Source organism: Psammomys obesus, unplaced genomic scaffold (genome assembly GCF_907164565.1).
Source record: "Psammomys obesus unplaced genomic scaffold, mPsaObe1.curated_primary_1811, whole genome shotgun sequence".
Taxonomy (NCBI): Eukaryota; Metazoa; Chordata; class Mammalia; order Rodentia; family Muridae; genus Psammomys; species Psammomys obesus.
The window spans coordinates 6,744,343-6,765,310 of record NW_026585587.1 but is presented as its reverse complement, the minus strand read 5'-3'; the positions used below and the strand labels follow the sequence as shown (position 1 = coordinate 6,765,310).

General features: G+C 40.8%; 1 protein-coding gene across 1 annotated transcript in view; it reads right to left on the bottom strand.

The window, feature by feature from the left end:
• Positions 1-20,968, bottom strand: part of Dnah14 (dynein axonemal heavy chain 14) — a 248,159-nt gene that overhangs the window by 81,841 nt on the left and 145,350 nt on the right. Inside the window, 11 exon segments of the mRNA XM_055609680.1 lie at positions 283-453; positions 1,501-1,668; positions 2,759-2,896; positions 6,297-6,425; positions 7,884-8,065; positions 8,511-8,629; positions 10,787-10,919; positions 12,390-12,548; positions 14,187-14,300; positions 15,571-15,813; positions 17,759-17,821. Of these exon segments, the coding sequence (XP_055465655.1) occupies positions 283-453; positions 1,501-1,668; positions 2,759-2,896; positions 6,297-6,425; positions 7,884-8,065; positions 8,511-8,629; positions 10,787-10,919; positions 12,390-12,548; positions 14,187-14,300; positions 15,571-15,813; positions 17,759-17,821 (1,619 nt within the window).

The following is a 20,968-nucleotide window of genomic DNA, read 5'->3' as shown; positions in this document are numbered from 1 at the left end:
CTGGGCATCTCCAGTGGGCAGTTCTGCAGGCCTTGGGTGGGTGGGGGAAGCAGTGTTGAGGTTTTGAGAGGCCAGAATCACGAACAAAGGAATCAGGACTTGACCATTTCCTTCCTGCAAGCTTGGCTCTCAGACATCTTTCAAGCAAGGAACAGAATTCTTAAAATAACGTTGCCTTCATTAATATTAGAGATATTTGAGGATTTTCATAAAACAACATTTTGTGTGCACGCCCGTGCGGGCACGTGCTCAGTTCCACTTGAAATATATTTAAGAGCTCACCTGTAGATGCTTCTGGACTTCCTTTGAGAGAAGTTGATAGAAAAGGATTTTTTCACTGGGTTCAATTAAGCGATCATGAAACACTCGGCTGGCTTCATGAACTAAGAGCAGAGCAGCCATCCTCTTGGAGTAGATGACGCTCCTGTCTGCTTGCATCAATCCCAGCAGAAGCTGTGAGAGATGAAAAAATAACATAGCCAACATTCGCTGGGTAATGTGCAAAGAAAAGCTCAAGGTTTGTGGGTGTGTGCTTTATAAAAATAGAACTTTTCAAAGTAAGAATCATCGATTTCTGTAAATGACAATGTGAATATTATGGGACAGGTAAGTTACAGCCAAAGAAAATTGGCACAGGACAGCTCTTAGTGGGAGGAGATTGATAGCATCTTAGGTTCATCTAAGAGAGGTTTGCCAGGCAGAAAGCATGGCTGGACAGATGCTACCAGCATAGGTGACAGGGAGGGATTTTTCATTAAAAACTTTTTTTTTTAAATGTAGAACAGCCTGACTTTGAACACAGAGATCTTCTTGCCTCTGCCTCCTGAGTACTGGATTAAAGGTGCCCCCACACCTGGCCCTGAGGTACTTTCTAGTATTGGTGTGTTGGACCTTTTAAGATTGGATTAAGAACACCAGTGCAAATCAGGCTGGCCTTCTACAGCAAGGGAAGAAAGACTTCATATTAAATTATATCAAATTAATTAATTATCTCTCCCCCTGCCCCATCTCCCCTTTGTCTTCCACCTTTCCTCCCTCCCTCCCTCCCATCTCTGTCTGTCTTCTCCTCTTTCTCTCCCTTCCCCTCATCCTTTGTTTTGGTCTTTTAAGACAAAGTTTCTCTGTGTAGTTTTGGCTGTCCTGGAACTCAAGAGATGCCCCTGCCTCTGCATCCATCTCAAGTGCTGGGATTAAAGGCATGTTTCACTATGCCTGGCTAAATTTTTCTTGTAAACATTGAATTTTGAAAATTATTTGATCACAGCTGCTGACAGAGCTAGTGTTATGCCCAAATTACAAGATCCCAAAAGGTCACCACCAGGAATCGAGTCCGTTGCAAAACACATAAGGATCTTTTTATTACAAGCTGCAACTTGGGCTCACACCCCTCACTGCAGTATAACAGGGAAGGAGGCAGGCAGGGAGGGAGACTCAATGCAGTACAATTACATCTCAATACAAATGTTAAAAATGAGCTAGAGAACTAATTTCAAAACAAACCTTAAACGTGTCTCGAAGATTAAAGATGTAGTGGCATTTGGTTGGCGTTGGCAACATTTTCTTACAGACTTGATAATATATCGCCAGGGAACAGTAGACAAGCTGATCTCTACATCTCTGAACGTCAGATAAAAAGTTATGGACGTAGAAATACATTCCCAAGTGAGCCTTTAAAGAGAACATTTAACATTTAATTAGATATTTAAATGTAGGCTATGACTTATATTTACCAAGAAGCAGACTTGTGGATATTATGGAGGGTTAATTTCACTGAAAACTATTACTTGTTAAAAATCTTAGAACAGGGGCTGGAGAGATGGCTCAGAGGCTAAGAGCACTGGCTGCTCTGGCAGAAGATCCAAGTTCTATTCTGGGCACCCACATGGTGGTTCACAACCATCTTTAATGAGATCTGGCATGTAGGCATATATGCAGACAGAACACTGTATACATAATAAATAAATCTTTAAAACCAAACCAAAACAAAATCTTAGAACAGTATGGAGTCATAAATAAAAGGTACCCAGGGTGTGGGAAAGAGAGACATTCCCACAGGTATTAGTATGTCGCATGGCCTTAGAGGCATGTGCTATGTGTTCTTTGGGGGCAGTTGGTAGCCCACCTCTGTGCAATCAGTTGTGGTACTCCCTCATCTCCTTGCTGGTCGGGGGGTTGGGGAGGAGGGGGCAGTGATAGAACATTACCCCATCTGGACTGCCATCTACTTGTGCTTTCTTTGGAGAGTCCGGAAATTCCTTAGTGGAAAAATGGCTCAAACAGAAATATAGAGTAATTTATACATCTGATATGTGAGATTGTAGAGAATGTAGTAACTTTCTTCAAAATTAATCTTGTATTTTCTTTATTTATAAGCTCTAAAGGCAAATTAAGACCAATTTCCCTCAAACCCCTTATGACTCTGATGCAGGTGACCATAGGCTACACCTAAGAGAAAAACTGCTTTCGAAGAAAGTAACTGTGTATGCCAACCTAGGCTGGCTGAAGAGATCCCACCTCTTAGAAGAAAATACAAAGACTGGAACTCAGGGTGCTCATGCTTAAAAGGCAGTTACTGAGCTCCATGCCAGATGACAAAGCCCAACCAGGGTAGGAGAGTACTACAGCATTCCTAAGAACCTGCCTTCATCCCAGTGGAGGGAGGGAAGGAGGGGCAGTGGGAAGGGAGGAGGGAGAGGGGCAGTGGGAAGGAGGGAGAGGGGAGGAGGGGGGGGGGGGAGGGACAAGCTAGATGCATTACCTGAAAGATAGTAACTAAGGCACTCTGTGAAGGATGAGGCAAGGCCAGTAAGGAGAAGTGTTTGAGGAGACGTAGGCTGATATCATTTCTACTGGCAGAAGGGGTACAGGCGGCAATTATGGAAAAATCTTGAATAGCCTGTGGGAAGAGTTATTTTTTTTTTTAAAGGGAAATGCATCTGTAAGAAGTAAAAAATATATATCCGTTTCCCTGCCCCAAGTAAAAGAATTCAGGCAAATATTTAGATTACTATTTACTATAAAACAAAAATTTAAATAATAGAAATCTATGTTCTTATAGGTAACCTGTCATAAAATGTAATTTCAAGACAACTTCTAGCAGGCTTTCTAAATGACATCAAGAAATAGCCCATTTAAAAAAAAAATGACAACCACTTCCTAATGTGAATCTATTAGAGGAAAACACAGGGGAATCATGGCACTGGTCTGGGCAAAGAAGCCCAAAAGCACAAGAGACAAAACTAACACAGATGAGTAGGATTATACTGAAGAAGTGTCAGCACTGCTGAGTGTACAGACATTGGCAAAGGGTTGCTATCTAGAGGATACAAGGAACCCAAATATCCCAAAAGCACCCTTACCACAAATAACTGTTGCAGGATATTTGGTCCCACTGTGACCCCCGAGATTGTAAACTGTAAAAACCTGTTTCTTGTTTGGTGTGGTTCAGCCTTAATACACACTTTTAATCCAAGAGCTTTCTGTTTATTGTAAACAGGTAATTATGGTGTGGCTCAGCCCTGACACACACCTTTAATCCAAGAGCTTTCTATACACTGGATTTAATAAAGTTAATCTTAGGTCAAGAGGTGGAGCAAGCAACCAGCCGAAAGGGATTAAACAGAAAGGAGGGACTTTGAGTTGAAGGATATGTAAGAGAGCATGGAGAAGAAAGAGCTTTTGGTCTTTTCCTCCTGGGCTGTCAGCTGAGCTAGCAAGCTTTTGGCCTTGGGCTTTTGTCTTTTTCCTTAGGGATGTGAGCTGAATAGAAAGGTCAGCTGAGTGCTTTCTCTGCCTCTCTGAGCTAGCAAGTTTTCACCCCAGCATCTGGCTTCCAAGTCTTCACTGGTAAAATTGAATGATTTGAGATTTTTTTTTTTCCTTTCTTTCTAACCACAAATAATTCAACCAAAATTTGGGAAACATTTGAACAAAAGAAAACATATAAACAAACAGCAGGTAAATGAAAATAAAAAAGCACCACTCATCGGTGACCATTAAGGAAGCTCAAATAAAAACAATAATGAGATAGCACTTCATCCCAGCTACAACAGCTATCAGCAAAAAGACAAGAAATGGAAAATGCTGGTGAGGCTGTGAAGAAGGGAAACTCTTGTAAACTACTAGAGGAAATGTAATTGGCCCAGACATTCTGAAAAACAGGATGTAGGCTCCTCATTAAAATAGAATCACCACGTGTTCCAACAATCCCACTATTGAATATACATGCATGCATACATACATACATACATACATACTCAACAGAGATTAAATCAGTATATAAGATATATATGCATTCACTGCATTATTAACAACAGAAAAAAAAAAACACAGAATCAGTTTAAGGGCCCACTAACAGATAAAGAAAATATGGTGTATATATGCAATGAAACAGCATTAAACCTTAAGAAAAGGAAGTCATTTATAACTACATAAATCAGCCTGGAAGGCATCATGCTAAGCAAAATATCCCAGACACAGAAAGACAAATACTGAATGATCTCATTAATATTCGGGAACCGAAAATATTTAATATTAGACATTTTCCTCTAATAAGCTTAAGTAGAAATCTTTTAACTCCCCCATTAAATAATGCAGACTAGTCAGATGGATATTGTCTTGCAAAACATACAGCTCACTGGAAAAGAAACGCTGAGGGAAAGGATAGAAATCAATCAACTGAGCAAGTGAAAGCAAAATCCAGTTTGGCACAATTATTTTGATAACTGATGAAGTACACTTCAACTGAAAACTGTCGGAAGAGATACAAGAGGAAATTTCAGAGTAATCTACACCACCCATTACACAAACTTAACACACACTTACAGAACAATCCACACAACAGCTGTGAAATCCATAGTATTCTCACGAGCTTTAAAAAACTGTCCACATTTTAGCCCATCAAGCAAGTCTTAGCAAAATGCAAATGCACCGAAATAATTTCTTATCAGGCTATTGTGGAATAGAACCAGATACAAGAGAAAAAAACCAGAGACAAAACAGTGTAATTTTGAGTGACCAATGAGTCACTGGGGGAATCAGGGTGGAAAAAAAAAAAAAAAAAACCTTCCTAGAATCAAATGAAAATGAAAGCACAGCTCATCAGAGTCTTTAAGATACCACGAAGGAAGTGTAGAGGGACAGTTTGTAGCTATGAGGGGTCGCATTAAAAAACTAAGGGGAGGAAGTGGGGAGTGGAGTGAATTATTAAAGTTTAATTATATCTATGTATGAAAATACTATAATGAAACTCATTACTTTGTATGATGACTTAAAATAAGAATCAGATAAAATAACTTCATGATGCACCTCGAAGTCTTCGAAAACCAAGAACCAGCCAAACTCCAAAGGAGCCAGTTAGAAAACAGAAGCTTTTTAACAGATAGTCTTGAGAAAACAAAACAAAATCCATTCCTCCACCACAGAATTTTATTTAGTTAATAAAGAAAAGTGAAGTTGGGGCTGGATAGATGGCTTCCTGGTTAGGAGTGTGGACTGCTCTTGCACAAAACTGGAGTTCAGCTCCTGTTAACATATTGTACAGCTCACAACTGCCCATACGTCCAGCTCCAACACCCACTCCTGACCTTCCCCGGCAACTGCACTCAGGAGCACCCCCCCCCCCCCGGAGCGTATCTGTTATGGCCAGGCCTGGCCTGGGATGAGAAGAGGCTGCAGATAACATCGGTGTGACCCCAACATACCACAAAACCAAAGACCTGTGCTGGGTAGAGCCAGAAAAGAACCCAGCCTATTCTGGTCTCTCTTGATGGGATGCTTTGACACCCTGCTTCTTCCCATGCCCGTGCTGGGGTCACAGAAATCCCACCAAAGACCTGCTATAACTATTTTTTTGGTCACTTTAGAGATTTTGTTCAGACCCAGGACCCACTTCCTGTTTTCTCTCCCTTCCCTGCACCCCCCCCCCATCCTTCTCAAATTCTCTCTGGAAGGCTGTATTGGGGCTCTCTCTAACTTAGGTGGACAGTAATTTAGACAGTCTGGCTGGTGTGTGAGCCAATACCACTTACTGGCAAGAATGCTTTATTTGGGATCCTGACTCAAGTCTGCTTGAGACATGAAGCTATTTGAAATACAGTCATCTCCTCTTACAGACGGGAGTTCTGAGGATCAGACAGCTGAAATTGGGGGGGGGTTAGTTCTGGAACAAAGGGCTTTTGGTTTCCAGAGAAGGAACCATAAACAAGGTCGCAGAACTAGACACTCCTCACTCTTCACTCAGTACTGCTGTCGCTGTGCAATATTTGGTAAGAAGAAAATCTCAGCTTATACTGTACCTTCCATGAATTTTGGTTAGTATCATAAAGGCCTCCCATATCTAATAACTGTCTGATCAATTCCAGGGGTGGCTGCGCTCCACTTGTTTCCGGTATTGGCATATTCAAATCATCCATAAACACTATAATCTTAAGGAAGGCAGATGTTTGAAAGTATTAATTAGTATAACCTTTTGGGAGATTGTGAATTATAGATATTAATTATGCTACTGTTCAAGAATAAAGTTACAGGCAATAATCTGTTTTTCTGTTAAGAACAGAAGATCAACTATATTTTGAAGATATGGAGTGTTCAAACCAGCAGGAAGTCAACCCTTCGTCCCTAAAACAGTGACATCATACTTTGGAATGCTTTTAATGCTGATAAAACAATTTAACCGAGGCGTTCACTTCTGAAGGGACCAGCTAACGAAGCACGTTCTTACCATGTGCTTGCTCTTGGCAAGGCTCTGTTGTAGGGTTTAACTTTTCTGTTTCAGACGCACTCTGGGTTGGGCAGAAAATTTAGAAACACTCTAGTTCTCAAATCTGTGTTTTTATTTTTACCTAGGAAAAAATTATGCAGTGGAGCGTGCTGAGCATAGTCTCTCTGCAGTGGACTCTTTTGATTGTATTTATTATTTTTTTGTGTGAAAGAAAAATACAAACAGCTGGGTTCATTTCTGAATTTGTAACTATCCAAGTTATTTTTATTATTCTATTGTTTCCCCTTCTGGAGTATATTGACAACCATGTTTCTTACCTGTATTTTCTAATGGTGTTAGGTTGCTGAAACCTTTTCAAAATGACTAAAGTTTATTTATGTAGGCAAAGACCTAGCAGTTTTATTCCAATCTTCAGTTGATGCCAAGGAACTCTCAAACAAGCCCTTACTGCCTGCTAAAGGCGTGCAGGGACATTTAGGGCCACGTAAGGCTTGTTTATGAATCTTATGAGTCTCTTGACCCTGAGATACCTTCATGGTATTGAATGGGAGTCAGTGATCGTAAATTCAAATGGACAGTGATTCCATGCCAAGCAGCCTGGGGTGAGAACAGAGCACTGGACGCTCCGTGTGCCTGTCCTGTTCCCAGGAGTCCATTCCCTTCATGCCTTCTCTGAGTCTGTTCTAGAGTTCTAGAGGTTTCCATTTCTTTTAGAGCCATGTGCAGTGGAAGGAAATGGCCTAGAGCTGGGCACGGTGGCATATGCCTGAAATCCCAGCACTCTGGGAGGCAGAGGCAGGTGGATCTCTTGAGTTTGAGGCCAGCCTGCTGTACAAAGCAGGACAGCCAGGGCTACACAAAGAAAGCCTATCTTGAAAAACCAAGAAGGTGGTGAAGGAAGAAGAGGAGGAGGAGAAGGAGGAGAAGAAAAGTTGGAAGCTACAGCAGCAAAATGCAGGTGGTTAATTCAGTTTCCATCCAATCTTTATCCAGGTTGTGGCACATTCTTCAGGTCCTACTGGACTACATTGATCTGAAAATCAAAGTCTCCATTGCGAGGGCATCTTTTAGGATGCTCAGGAGTGTACATTCGCCTTTTTATTAACTAAAACCAACCAATTTACCGCTCAGCACACGCAGGCGGCTTAGAAGGGCTGTTTACCTGGCTGTTCTTCGGGGCTCCCAGAATGTCTTTGGTTCTTCTCACTAATTTCCGCAGAATCAAGTCCTTCATATTGGCGGCCGTCATGTTGGTGGTAAGAGTTATTGTACCGGTTATAATTCCTTTATCAGTTTTAACTGTGGTGTCTTCACTTTTAACCTCTACTTTCTTTGCACTCTGATCTATGATGCCAAATACAAAAAAAAAAAAAAAAAAAAAAAAAGAAAGGAAGGAAGGAAAAAAAGAAAGAAAAATTAATTTAGAGCAGTTTAAGCAGTGTTTGCTTTACTTTAGGGTGTTAAGAAATTTGAAATTAAGGAATTTTATTTTATTGCTGTCCTTTAAGTGCTCTGAGAGGGACAGCAGCTTTGAACAGTTTCACAGAACTGCATGTTGAAAATCATGGCTCGTGCACTGGCATGGAAGCTCAGGGAACCCTCTTCTGTCCGTGTCAGACACACCCGACTGACTGACTGGGAAGCAACAGGCCGCACACTTCCGTGTTAGGGCTTGTTCCCGGAGAAAGGATCACCCGGAGGAATATGTGATATGATGCTACAGTCGCTTACGACCCCGACCCATCCCTGGCACTCATGCTTCTGTTGTGTGTCCTGACATGTCAGCTACAAGCCACAGCTCTCTTCTGCACGGTGCGGAAAAGCAGGAAGGAGCCGGAGAGCACCTTGGGGATTCCATTGGCGGTCTGCAGGGCTCCCTCAGGAGCAGACTCCCTCCGCCTTGCACCTCTGCGGAAGTTTTAACGGGTCCTAGCTAACTTCCAGCAGCCTGTCTGTTAAATGAATGGGTCCAGTTTTACCCCATGACATCTCACAGGAAGGGATGGCTGCCTGTGGCCACCGGAGTCTTGATCCTGTGTGCTCACACTCACCCAGAATGTTGGTGGGGTCAGCAATCAGGATGTTGATATTCTGCCTGAGGCTGTTGGAGTCAAATGTTTTAAGGATCCAAAGTTAGTTTATCATCTTAGCTGTAGTAATAAAATCTAATGACAGAAACAGCACATCATTGATTTTACTTAGATTTCCCACAGGAAAATACTTATTTTTCTGTTCACATTTTTATAGTCTTAAAGCCTCTCCACATTCCATTTTCTTATTCAGCTGAAAAAAAAAAAACCCACCAGGCTTTTCTATATTTTAACCGTATGAGACTAAATTTTAGAAATGTGTATTTCAGAAATTTTTATTTGTTAAACTTGGGTTTGTATTTTTCTTTTACGAAGAGGCACGCAGCACATAGGCACAAGCTCCTCATAAAGTCTTTACATTTCATAAGTGGGTGATATATTTTTGTTACAACAAACTGATATGCAGAACTTTGTGAGTATATCCAAGGTGCATTTTATGTCACATAATATGTGTGGTTTTAAACTTAAATTTAACATAAATGCCGTGTCTCTGATTTAAAGGAATGAATCTAGCTGTGGAAAAAGTAAAGATTTTCTTCTAAACAGAAAATCATAGTGAATCAATAATAAGGGCAGAGATGAAATAAAAAACAAAAAGACACCCCCCCCCCCCATAAAAGGAAAAGAAAAATCTCAGAACTGTCTGGTTTCACACTGAATTCTACTGATTATTTAAAGAAGGATCATATGCTAACAAACAAGGCGGGAGAAGAAATATTTTCAAATTCATTTCACAAGGCTAGCACTGCCCTGAGAAGAAAGCCAGAAAACTGCTCCAAGCAAAGAAAAATTCAGGACAGTATCATTTAGGAACACAAATGTAAAAATCTTCAACAGAAAGCGAACAAACCCAGATTCAACTGCATTGAAAAGACCATTCTTCGTGATCCTGGGATGCAAGGATGGTTCAACATACACAAATCGGTGAAAGTGACACATCATAGCAACAGAATAAAGGGCAGAAGCTGTAATGATCATCTCAGTAAGTAAAAGAATAATCTCTATACTGAAAACCAGAATGAGTTGAAAAGCCACTAGACTCTATTCCTCCTGGTTTAGAAAAAGCAACACTGTTACAATGTTTGCACCACCCCAAATGAGCTACAAATTCAGGGTAACCTCTCTCAGGCCGTTTTTCATTTTTCTTGTGGAATCACAAGACTCCAAACAGATACAGTACTCCTAATGAGAAAGAACAAGGTGGTGGCAGCCATCTCAGGGCTGGAGAGATGTCTCAGTGGTCAACAGCCCCAGCGGAGAGGACTGGAATTTGGCTCCTAGCGTAGTGGCCCATCACTCCAGCCTCAGGGCTCGGGTGCTGGTGCTCTCTTCTGGCCTCTGTAAGCACCCATATCCATATGCATGCACCCCCACACAGATGCATAGATTACAACGTTTAAAATTAAAACGGGTATAATACAAAAGATTATTAATCAAGACAAAAGGACATTTCCATAAAAAGTCAACTGAACCAGGCAAGAAGGGTTAAATTCTTCATAGTTTCCAAAGAATCTGAAGAAAGCAAAAAGAGGGGTAGGTGTCAGGGGCTGAGGGTGAGGTGAGGCTGAGGGTGTTTGCTCAAGGATACAAATAGGAGGAATCCAATTTCAAGGTGTATCATGTGGGTTTTGGGGTACAGCCAATGTGCACAGCAAAACTGCTGGAAGCTCAGATTTTAAGTGTTCTCACTACAAAAGGACATGAGGTGATGGGTGTGTTAATCAACTGACATAATTTTACAATGCACGCATACATTTAAGCAATCCATTGCCTCTTACAAATATATACCGTTACTATGTGTCAATTAAACACAGATATTAAAATTAAAAAGAGAATGGAAAATATTTTTCTTATTGCCTCATTTGACTACTTCCCCATCATTATATAAAAGATTTGCTTTGTAAGAACAAAGCCAACATACATCAAGGAAACATTTTTACCAGATGAGCCAAATTTAAAATTTAATATATACAACCTTGATTTTTTAATTTCATCATGTAACAGGACTGTTCCTAAAATGGACTCATCTTTAATATCAAATGTTCCTCGGCCCTCTAGCTTCTCAAGCATTTTGTTGATCATCGTTGTCTTCCCAACACCACAGTCTCCTAAGAAAGAAGTACATTAGGTTAGAGCTGCAGGCCAGAAAATGACATGTTTGCATGTTACAATGGAACAGTAGCATTTTTAGCCATTTGACATTTGCAAGGAAAGCATAGTTTTGCTTTTGTGTTTTAAATGTGAGAGAAGCTAATTAGGAACTTAATGTGAACTTTCAAATTGTTTGAATTGTTTATGTTTCTTACAAAAGATAGATTAGGAGATAATTATAATTTTTATTTAATGTTCACTTAACTTCATCATGACTGTTTCTTGCTTTTGGCATACCAGAACTAAGTGAAATGAGACTCTTTGAAAAACAAAACAGAACCCAATTAAAAAATACACTTTATGTACATGAGCATGGTATTTTCATGTGTGTGTACCGTGAGCATGACTCCTGCACATGAAGGTTGTAGACTCTCCTGGAACTGGAGTTACAGAGGGTTAGAAGCTATGATGTGGGTGTTAGGAAATGCACCTGAGCCCTCTGCAAGAGCAGCAAGTACTGGTAACTACCGAGCCATCTCTCCAGCCCGCCTTTTTTATTTTTTTTGTGGGGGGGTCTTATGTAGCCTAGGATGATTTTAAACTAAACAATCCTGCCATAGCCACCTGAGTACTAGAATTACAGGCACACACCACAGCCCCCAGTTCCCCTAAACCGTTATTTTTTTTTTCTTTTTTTTTGGCTAACACAGTCTAAGGTAGGCACTTAATAACCAGCTTACTGAAGCAGAACAAGGGCTTGTGACAGAAAATTCCAGGCAAGTAGGTGTCCCTGGAGTGTGTCACCTGCTGAAGTTCTTTGTACGGGTCCCTGGGACACTCTACTACTTGCCCCTGGTGAGACATGATATAGGGCGGGGACAAGAAAACGCTAATCAATGGGCTGGACACTCAGAAGGCCCAAGAGCTGTACTGAGTCACTCCCTTGGTGATAGTAGAAGATTGGAAAAGATGTACACCATATTTACAAATTGTATAGTTAGGTTGAATTAGGTAGTTGGTGTCCAGAGGTGGCTGTGTAAGGGTCGGGGCTGTGGAGGTCAACCACATATTCATCCAGTGTTATCTATTTCTAGAATTTGTCTTTAAAGTAATGAAAAGATGAAAAAAAAATAACATCTAACTCTGGAGTGGTGGGTGTACCCATAATTTCAGTACTTTGGAAGTTGAGGCAGGGGGAATCACAGTTCAATGGCAGGCTGGGCCACTCAGCAAGAGACTATAAAAAAAAAAAAAGGTTAAAAAAACAAAAACCAAGAAAAATGGGGTGGGGAGAAGGAAGGAAGATACATAGGCCTTTAACATTCTGGGTTAAAAGTGGGCACTCATAGGCTGTTGGCAAGACTGTGAAAATTAGTCTCTCTAAATTTTCAGGGCCTATTAATTAAGTGCACTTAAAAATGATTAGACGCTAATTGTTAAACTTCTTCCTAACTTGGAAATCTCCTTTTGTTAAATATTTTTCACACCTGTGAGGAGCACAGGGTAGGAATTCTTCAGCAGGAGACTCATGAGGAAAGAGAGGCAGACTGTGTCTCTGGTAGCTGTGTAGTTCACGTATTCCCCACACTCCTTCAGCTTCGTCACGTTCTCAGTGGACGCCTGAAAGTCAGCCACCAACGACGTCCCTAAGGCCAGAGAACAGCTTTAAGTTTCAGACAAGCTAGAATGGGACAGTGACCTGTTTTTTCTATGTAATACTTTCTAGGCAAGTCAGCATGGTGCATGGCAACTTGAACACCACAGACACTGTTGCATGTGCCTGGGCTCTCTGTTAACCTCAGAGATTGCTCTCTCCTGCACCCTCAGCTGGCTGAGACACTGCACACATTCCTAGAAGAAAACCCCTCGACTCTCCTGCCCCAATCCTGCTGGTCTGGTCATTCCTGCTGGAAGGATGGGTGGGGGAGGGCTCTTTCTGAGCTGCTCCCCACTCTCCTACAAGGACCCCCTCTCTGGCTGCTTACCCCACCGTCTTCCAGGCTCCTTTCTGCTGGAAATTTTGATCATACAAGTGTTTCCGAATTTTCAACCTTATTATCGGAACCATGTGAAACTTCAAAAAGGACAGTCCAACACAAGACGACTCAATGTGAAATATGACAGACATGCATGCAGAGACAAAACCAACCAACCTACCTGTCCTGAACAGGATTGTTCTCTGTAATGCTACCCAATCCTTGTTTTAAAACATTACTTTATTATTACTGTTGTGCATATGTGTGTGTGTGTGTGTGTGTGTGTGTGTGTACAAGCCGTGGTGTATGTGAAGTTGGTCCCCTCCGCCCATCTGTATCTGGGATGCAGAGATTGCTCCTTTACTCTCCACACTGTCTCACACCCTTTAAAAAATACTTGACCCTAATTCTTTTCGTCATCACACCACTAAACTGTTTAGCTGGTGCTAACACAGCAACTGTTTTTTCTTCTCCATAGCACATTGGGGGAATAGCTATCCACAGTACAAATTCAAAACACGCAGAGAGACATAGCACAGAACCATAGCTGTGGAGATGCAGCTCTTCTTCCTGCCCTTCCTTAACTGTTCCCACGTGGCGGATTCTGTTCCAACACTTGCTTAACTTTTTTTGTTGTTGTTCATTGGTTCTTCGTGATTTTATCATGTGCCCCCAACTCCCTCATCACCCCTCTCCTTGCAACCTTCCCCTGAGAAGCTGTAATGTGTTAGTGTGTCCTACAGTACATCCTTTCGTCTCCACTTCTTGGCTTGCAATTTTCCACTGCGATGACTCCTTGATCTGGTACGAGGCCTCTGGCTTCTGCTACTGTATCAATACTGGAACCTCACTGGGACTTCTCCTGGATATCCTGTTGTTGCCCCGTGTCATGGAGGTCCTGTAGTTTTGGACCTGTAGGACCAGCCCCTTCATGCACTCCAGCAGTTCCTTGATGGGGTAGATGTTGGGGTTGGGTGCCTAGGGAGGCCATAAGAGGCATCAGATCCCCTAGGTCTTGAGTTACAGATGGTCGTGAGCTGCCATGTGGGAAATGAGCCTGGGTCCTCTGGAAAAGCAGCGGGTGCTCTTAATTCTGAACCATCTCTCCAGCCCCTCCTACACATTTCTTATAATGTTCTAAGGTGATTTAAAGGCACATTTTATAAAAACGAATAAAAACTGCCCCCATAAAGAAAAATATTAGAATATAGTGATTCTCAATGTTGAGAACATATCTGTTTTTATGATTAGTATAGTTCCAGAATTTTAGAGACGGTAAAAAGCCTATTAAAAAAAGTATAAACTTACCTTTTTGAATTAGTGTCTGAGCATTAGGTACTAACTCTGACCAAGGTATAAACTCACATTGATGCAAGTCCACAAAATATCCAAATATAGTTGTTCCCTGTGGTAAGTTGAGCCCTATGTCAGAAAAGAGAAACCCAAGAGTCCGGTAAGAGCGTGGCTCACCAGGGACATGAACTCTGACCAAAAGGCAAAGCTTTGCAAGGCGGGAGTCCGCCCAAGTTCATACAACTGTATAAAACAGGCAGGCCATTTCCTCTTAATGTCGGCTCGCACAGAAGCAAGAGTTCGTTAACTTTCAATCATTTTTACATGTAGGAAAGGGTAAATTGTGACCAAATGTCCTATGAAATCTTATCCCAAAGTGCATGCTATTATCATGAGTTTGGAAAATAGTAAATTCTAGCTCTACTGGCTGTGGGCAAACTGATATAATACAGACCTTTCTGTGAGAAATATATTAAAAAACAAGTCATTCTGACTTTTCTTTTTTTCTTTTTCTTCCTTTTTTTTTTTTTTGTTTTTTGTTTTTTGTTTTTGAGACAAGTCTTATTTAGCCCAGGCTTGACTCAAACTTACTATATACCCAGAGGATGACCTTCAATCTTCCAAGCACTGGGATTATAGATGTGAGTCACGATACCTCACTTGATTCTGATTTCAGAGTTGCTACTTTCCCCTCAGCATCCTTATAGTTTTCATCGATAAAGCTATCATGTTAAAGCCCCATGAGCTCACACTTGGTCTCTGAGTCCTTGTGTGTGTGGTGCATGCATGTGAGCACACACACACACCTTGGGCACACATGTGGAGGCCAGGGCAGACATCAGTTGTCTTCGGTCACTCTTCACTTTACTGCCTGACACTGTGGCTCTCCCTTCCCTTACCACTGGGCGAGGATTGCCAGCCTCGGAACCCTTCCAGCTCCACACCGCAGTGCTGGGGTCACAGCACATGCAGCCATGCCTAGCTTTTTCAGTGAGTGCTGGGGATTCGAACTTGGGTAATTATGCTTGCAACTCCTATTACCCTGTGCTCCATCTCTCCTGCCCCTGCAGGTTGTTACTGTTTTTAAGTAAGAGTGTTTTCCAATCTTTTTAAAATTTTCGGCTTTCATTTCACTTTGCTGCTCCTCTGACTTATTTTGTATTTATATCACATACACTTATTATTTTTAGCATTCTGTTTGTTTCAAACATACTGATTTATATATTTTCCTGATTAATCTAAAGCTTTTTGGTATTTCTGTCCAACAAAGATCTTAACATTCTTTACCCACTGACCACATTTCCCTTTCATCTTGTGATTTTGTGTATAAGTTATATTTCACCCTTTTAGTAAAACCGAATTACTTTATAATCAGCAGGTAAGCCAATCCACTTACTGCCTTTTTCTGAATCATCTTCGAATACTTCGCGAACAAGGTTGTCGAACTCATAGGTCACTGTCACGACGGTGTTAGATTCAAGGCTTGAACAAAACAGCCTGTCATCTTCATGTTCGTCTTCACGTTTTAAAAGTCCCCCAAATGCCCATGTAAAGGCAAACACAAAAATCTTCTCTAGCATCAGAGTTAACTTCTCGGGGTTTTTCTCCAAAAACCGTGCATTTTCATTATTGAAGTGGCTGTGTGGAGAGGTGAATGTCAAAAGCTTTACAAAGTAGTTGGGTGATTTATCTCAACATCATCCCAAAGTTTTATCATTGAAAATTGTAATAAAGTAGTGACGTCAAATTTTGGACCTAATACATGATGTTCCCTCTGATAACAGCCACATAAATTAGTTACTGTGTTTATTTTTGAAAGTAGCATATGTATAGGATAGTCCTCCTTAACCTTTGTTTCATATCTGTTTTTGGTAACATGTTGACAAATTTATAATGCACCTTTATTTAACATATAGTTTTATTTAATATATGTGTATATCTTTATCATGACGTACTTTTGATACATGTTTAATATTTAATTTGATATGTATATCAGATGCACATCATTTTAAGTAGTAGTTATGTATAAGCCTTTTTAAATTTAAGTCAATTTATAGTTGAAAGTTACTTGTTGGGTGAGGGAATTTGTTAATTCTACATTTCATGGAAGATATAAGTAAACAGTGATTCACTTTGTGTTTCTCTTAGCAAGTCCTAAGGGTTGGCTTAGTTCAACCTGGCTATTGACTGGCAGGCAGAAACTGAAGCAACTGTTCCTACTTGAGGTTAATTCAGACTCCTCACAGTTAATGACCCATGAGTTTTGTGATGATGGGATTAAATAATGATGGGGTTAAACAGGAGCTTTGGGCATAATTTCTAACATCTTGTGTTTTAGTATCATTATAAAATTACCTACAAATTTTGAAAAACTAAGATATTTCAGGCTGAAATTCCTTAGCAACTATCAACGTGTAGTGCATTTGCATAATTGTATCTGAAACATACTGCTATGCAGAATTTAGCAAATATTTATTGAATGTTTATGATGCCCTTTTCACGGGACAGGAGAAGAGAGCAAAGCATAAAGAGTTGAGTGAGATATGAGGACTGACAGTGGGTAACGTGGGAGCACGGAGGTCCTTGTGCTCACACATAAGTACTAGTACTAGGGGAACCAGGAATATTAACATACAGGGTTGCTCCTTCAAAGAAAGAAATGCAAAACCCGTTATCCAGAAGCCGAGGAATGGCCATGCATTTTAGCCTGGTGACCTGTGTGCTCTCGGAGACCACACTAAACTCTCCCCCAAGCCCCTATCCTAAGCTTGTTTTTCTCAGTCTATGAAACCTATCTTTATGGGAGATGTCACATATAGTCAATCAACAGAACCTGTCTTTGTGGAAGCTATCACATGTATTTTACAAAGAATTTTGATGCAGCCATGTCTACACTTTGTTCCTCAAAGAGATTTATGAATGCTTTATTATGCATTCAGGGTTGACTTAATTATCACCATGAAAGTCTGTACTGAATTGTGCTGTGCTTAAAAAATGCCTAAAATAAATCACTTGGGGTCAGACTCCTGAAGTTTGAACCAACACAGGCTACTTACTTGTGTTGAACTGAACTGCCTTCTTGCCACCTGTGGATTGTCACTTTGCTGGCCATAGAGGTTACAGAGACCCCTGAAGGTTAACAGATTTAGACTGTGGACTCATAATGTATATCACAAACCTAACTATGTATCAGGTTCTAATCTAGAACAGCTACCATATCACATTATCATTCCAGTTTTATAGGTGAGACAAAGCTTTAAAACCTTATGACTGGTTCAACGTTTCATAGCTTCTAAATCATTGCCACAGGAAATAAACTCATATAAATTTTATTTCTAAAATGTGTAAAGGTGAGAAGGATGTTTTTGTAGCTACCTTATTTTAAAATATCACAAGATATGATTATCTTGTATTATTAGCTGTACAGAAGACTCTAAGCTGGGGTAAAATAATGTAGACGCTAATGTTATAAGACTACGCAAATATGGTTTACTTGACAATGATCCTATGTGCCCTTGAGTGTTTCACATCAAGTAGGTTCTTCAAACACATTTACCACATGGTGGTGACTGACCTCACATTTGTATCCTTGAACTTGACTTTCACAGCCTTTTTCTCCTCAGCTGAGGTGTCACTCGCGTTTTCACCCCCTGAGAAACAACAGGATTTTTGTGTAATTGACAGCAGACCTAAGCTGCCCTGGACGACTTTACGAGGTCAGCTTGTCACCCTGTCTAGCTGTGATCTGCCACAGGGCAGCCTCACTCTGGAGCATCCCACAGAGACCGCATGTGCCTGTCTGTCCTTACTCCTTCTGTCCAAGCCAACCATTCAACAGAGAGAAACAGTCATGGTTCATTCTTCACAGCTTATTTTTCTAGTATCTGTGCTCTTAATATTAAAACAAAATGTTCCACTTTTAGAATATTTTACAACACAGAAAGTATGTACGAAAAGTGATCACTCAGACTTTTACGCTCCTCCACAGCCACTAAAATACTGTTGTATTCCTTGTGGAATAACATAAAATGCACAATTTATTTAAAAATTAAACAGAGGAAAAAGGAAAAGGCTTGTGTTTTTATCCTGCTTTTTGATTTTTAGGGCTGTTTTTATGCCACTCTATGCCATTTGAAACATGATTTTGTTGTAGCATAATTTATTAAGCCAATCTCCCACTGTTGAAATTCACACTGTTTTTATGACTGTAAATAGTTCTGCTGTGCATAAACCTCCTTGTGCATAAACCTTTGTATACCTCTTCAATTATAAAGTTCCCAGAATAACACTAAGGCGAATTTATCGGTTTTCTTTCCTTTAAAAAAAAATATATTTATTTATTTATACAGCATTCTGCCTACATATGTGCCTGAAGGCCAGAAGAGGGCACCAGATATTACTATAGATGGTTTTGAGCCACCATGTTGGCTGCTGGGTCCTTTGGAAGAACAGTCAGTGTTCTTAACCTTTGAGCCATCTCTCCAGCCCCTTATCAGTATTTTTTTAAGCATGTATTGTTAGACAGCTTTAAATCGGCACCTCAGTCACCTTCTTTTAAAGTTTCCATTCTGGCACACTCTGGCCATCAATGTCCATCGAGGGTGAGGACGTTCCCACAGGCCCCACCCTTTCCTGAAGAACTAACAACAGGTAAAGGTTGCTTTATGAGGGAGTATCATCTTCAATGGAGCACCACTGGGGAACTAGTTGAGAAGAAAATGGAGCTTAGAGGGAAACTAATTTTTAAATGCCTTAGCACTCACTCAGCATATGCTTTTGGTCTCAATTTTAAGAGAAAAATTGAACACACCAGTTGTAGTTTCTTTTTATCATCTACCTGCCTTCTTCAAAAACTGTATTTTTAACCATAAAAGTGGATGTAATGGCCACGCCTGTAAGTTCCACATTTAGTAGGTACAGGCAGGAGGTTATCTTGATTAGAAGTTCAAGGCTAGCCTGGGATATATGCAACTCCATCACAAAACAAGGCAAAGAATAAAGTAAGTGTGAGTACTCCCATTTTCTTCGTATAACCTATCAAAGTGAAAGGTTGTAGTTCCTTGTGGAGAAAGCCCAGTGTAACTACTCTGTAGAAACCTCCTAAGGAGCTGTGGTGGCTTGAGCAGGAACGGCCCCCAAAGGCTCATGTGTTCAAATGTTTGGCCATAGGGAGTGGCACTATCAGGAAGTGTGGCCTTGTTTAAGGAAGTGTGTCACTGCAGGGTGGGCTTTGAAGTCATATATGCTCAAGCTACTCCCAGTGCAACACACAGTCTCCTTCAGCTGCTTCCGGACCAAGATGTAGAACTCTCAGCTCCTTCCCTATCACCATGTCTGCTACATACTGCCATGCTTACTGCCAAGCTGATAATGACCTAAATCTCTGAAACTGTGAGCCAGCCCCACTGAAATGTTTGCCTTTATAAGAGTTGCCATGGTCATGGTGTCTCTTCACAGCAATGGAGCCTTAACTAAGGTAGGTGCTACTAGAGGGCCCCAGGTGCTCTTCATTCTGTAGGTTGTGTGCTTGACATCTAGATCAAGTGTGGAAATGAACAAGAGACTCCTTCAACTCCTGGTCTCTCATCTTTTAAGCTTGTGGCACAGTACTTTGTTTGTGCATGGGTATGAGTGAGTGCATGTCCAAGACCAACTCTGCCCTAAGATATGCAAAGAAAATGACCCAGAAAATACCATGGGGGTGTGTGTATGCCATCTGCCTGGAACCTATTAACATGGCTGCTAAAGGTGTCATAGCTAAACATAGATTAGGGAGACCAACCTCTCCTCACGGTGCTGGGCAGGAATAGAGCAGTACTGAAAGAGCTATTAAACTCTGCTAAAACCAGCATTAATGTGAACACTATTGTTGAGTATTCTTTCTGGTGCTTATTTTCCTATGAATGAACATATATGCTGGAGGATAGGGTGATGAGATTCCTTTTGACAACTCTTAGACTCTCCCTGGTACTCTGTTTGGGCTGCCTTGAGCCAGGACTAGCTCCTCTGAGCATTTTATAGGCATCTTTGGGAATCTATGTTTCTGGTGCAGCTGCAGCAAGACTCCAGCTTGAGAAGATGTGGCCCTCATCATGACTATTTACAGGCTGTCTCAGCCTGTTTGCTATCACAGGGCTCAATGAACTCTAAATGATCCAGACCCAGATAAGTACTAAGCCCGGGGCCTTGTATATACTGGGCAAGTGCTCTACCACTGCTCCCAGGCCCTCAGACTTTGCTTCTTTGAGACAAGAGTCTTCCTGCTTCTAACTCCTAAGTACAGGGTACAGTATTTACCATGATGCCCAGCCAACACGTGGCTTTTTTGTGAGTAGCTTCCTTCATGTAACATTTTCAATATTTTATGAGTATATTATATTTTGTTTACATGTTTATCAGACAAGTTGATTCCACTTTTTGGCTGTCATGAAGAATGCTGCATAAGTTTTTGCTTGGCTATATGTTTTAATGGCTCTGATTTATATTTTTTTGTGAGTTGAATTTGTAGGGTCATAGGTCAATATATCTAATATTATTATATTACTGCCAAGCTGTTTGTTGGCTGTTGCTTTTGCATCTTTTGCTTTGAGCATGATAACTATAAGGAATAAATCGCTAAGACTTCTGCTTTAAAATGGAATCAGAGAATGTCTGTCTTTAAGAGGCTTATTCTTCACATTAAATATGATTACTTTTAACACTGGTTTCAGTTGTTCAGATTTCTCTCTTTGGCTCTTTTAAATTATTCTATTATAAAGGTTATTCTTGTTTTCTTCTTGAGTCAGTGTTGGTATTGA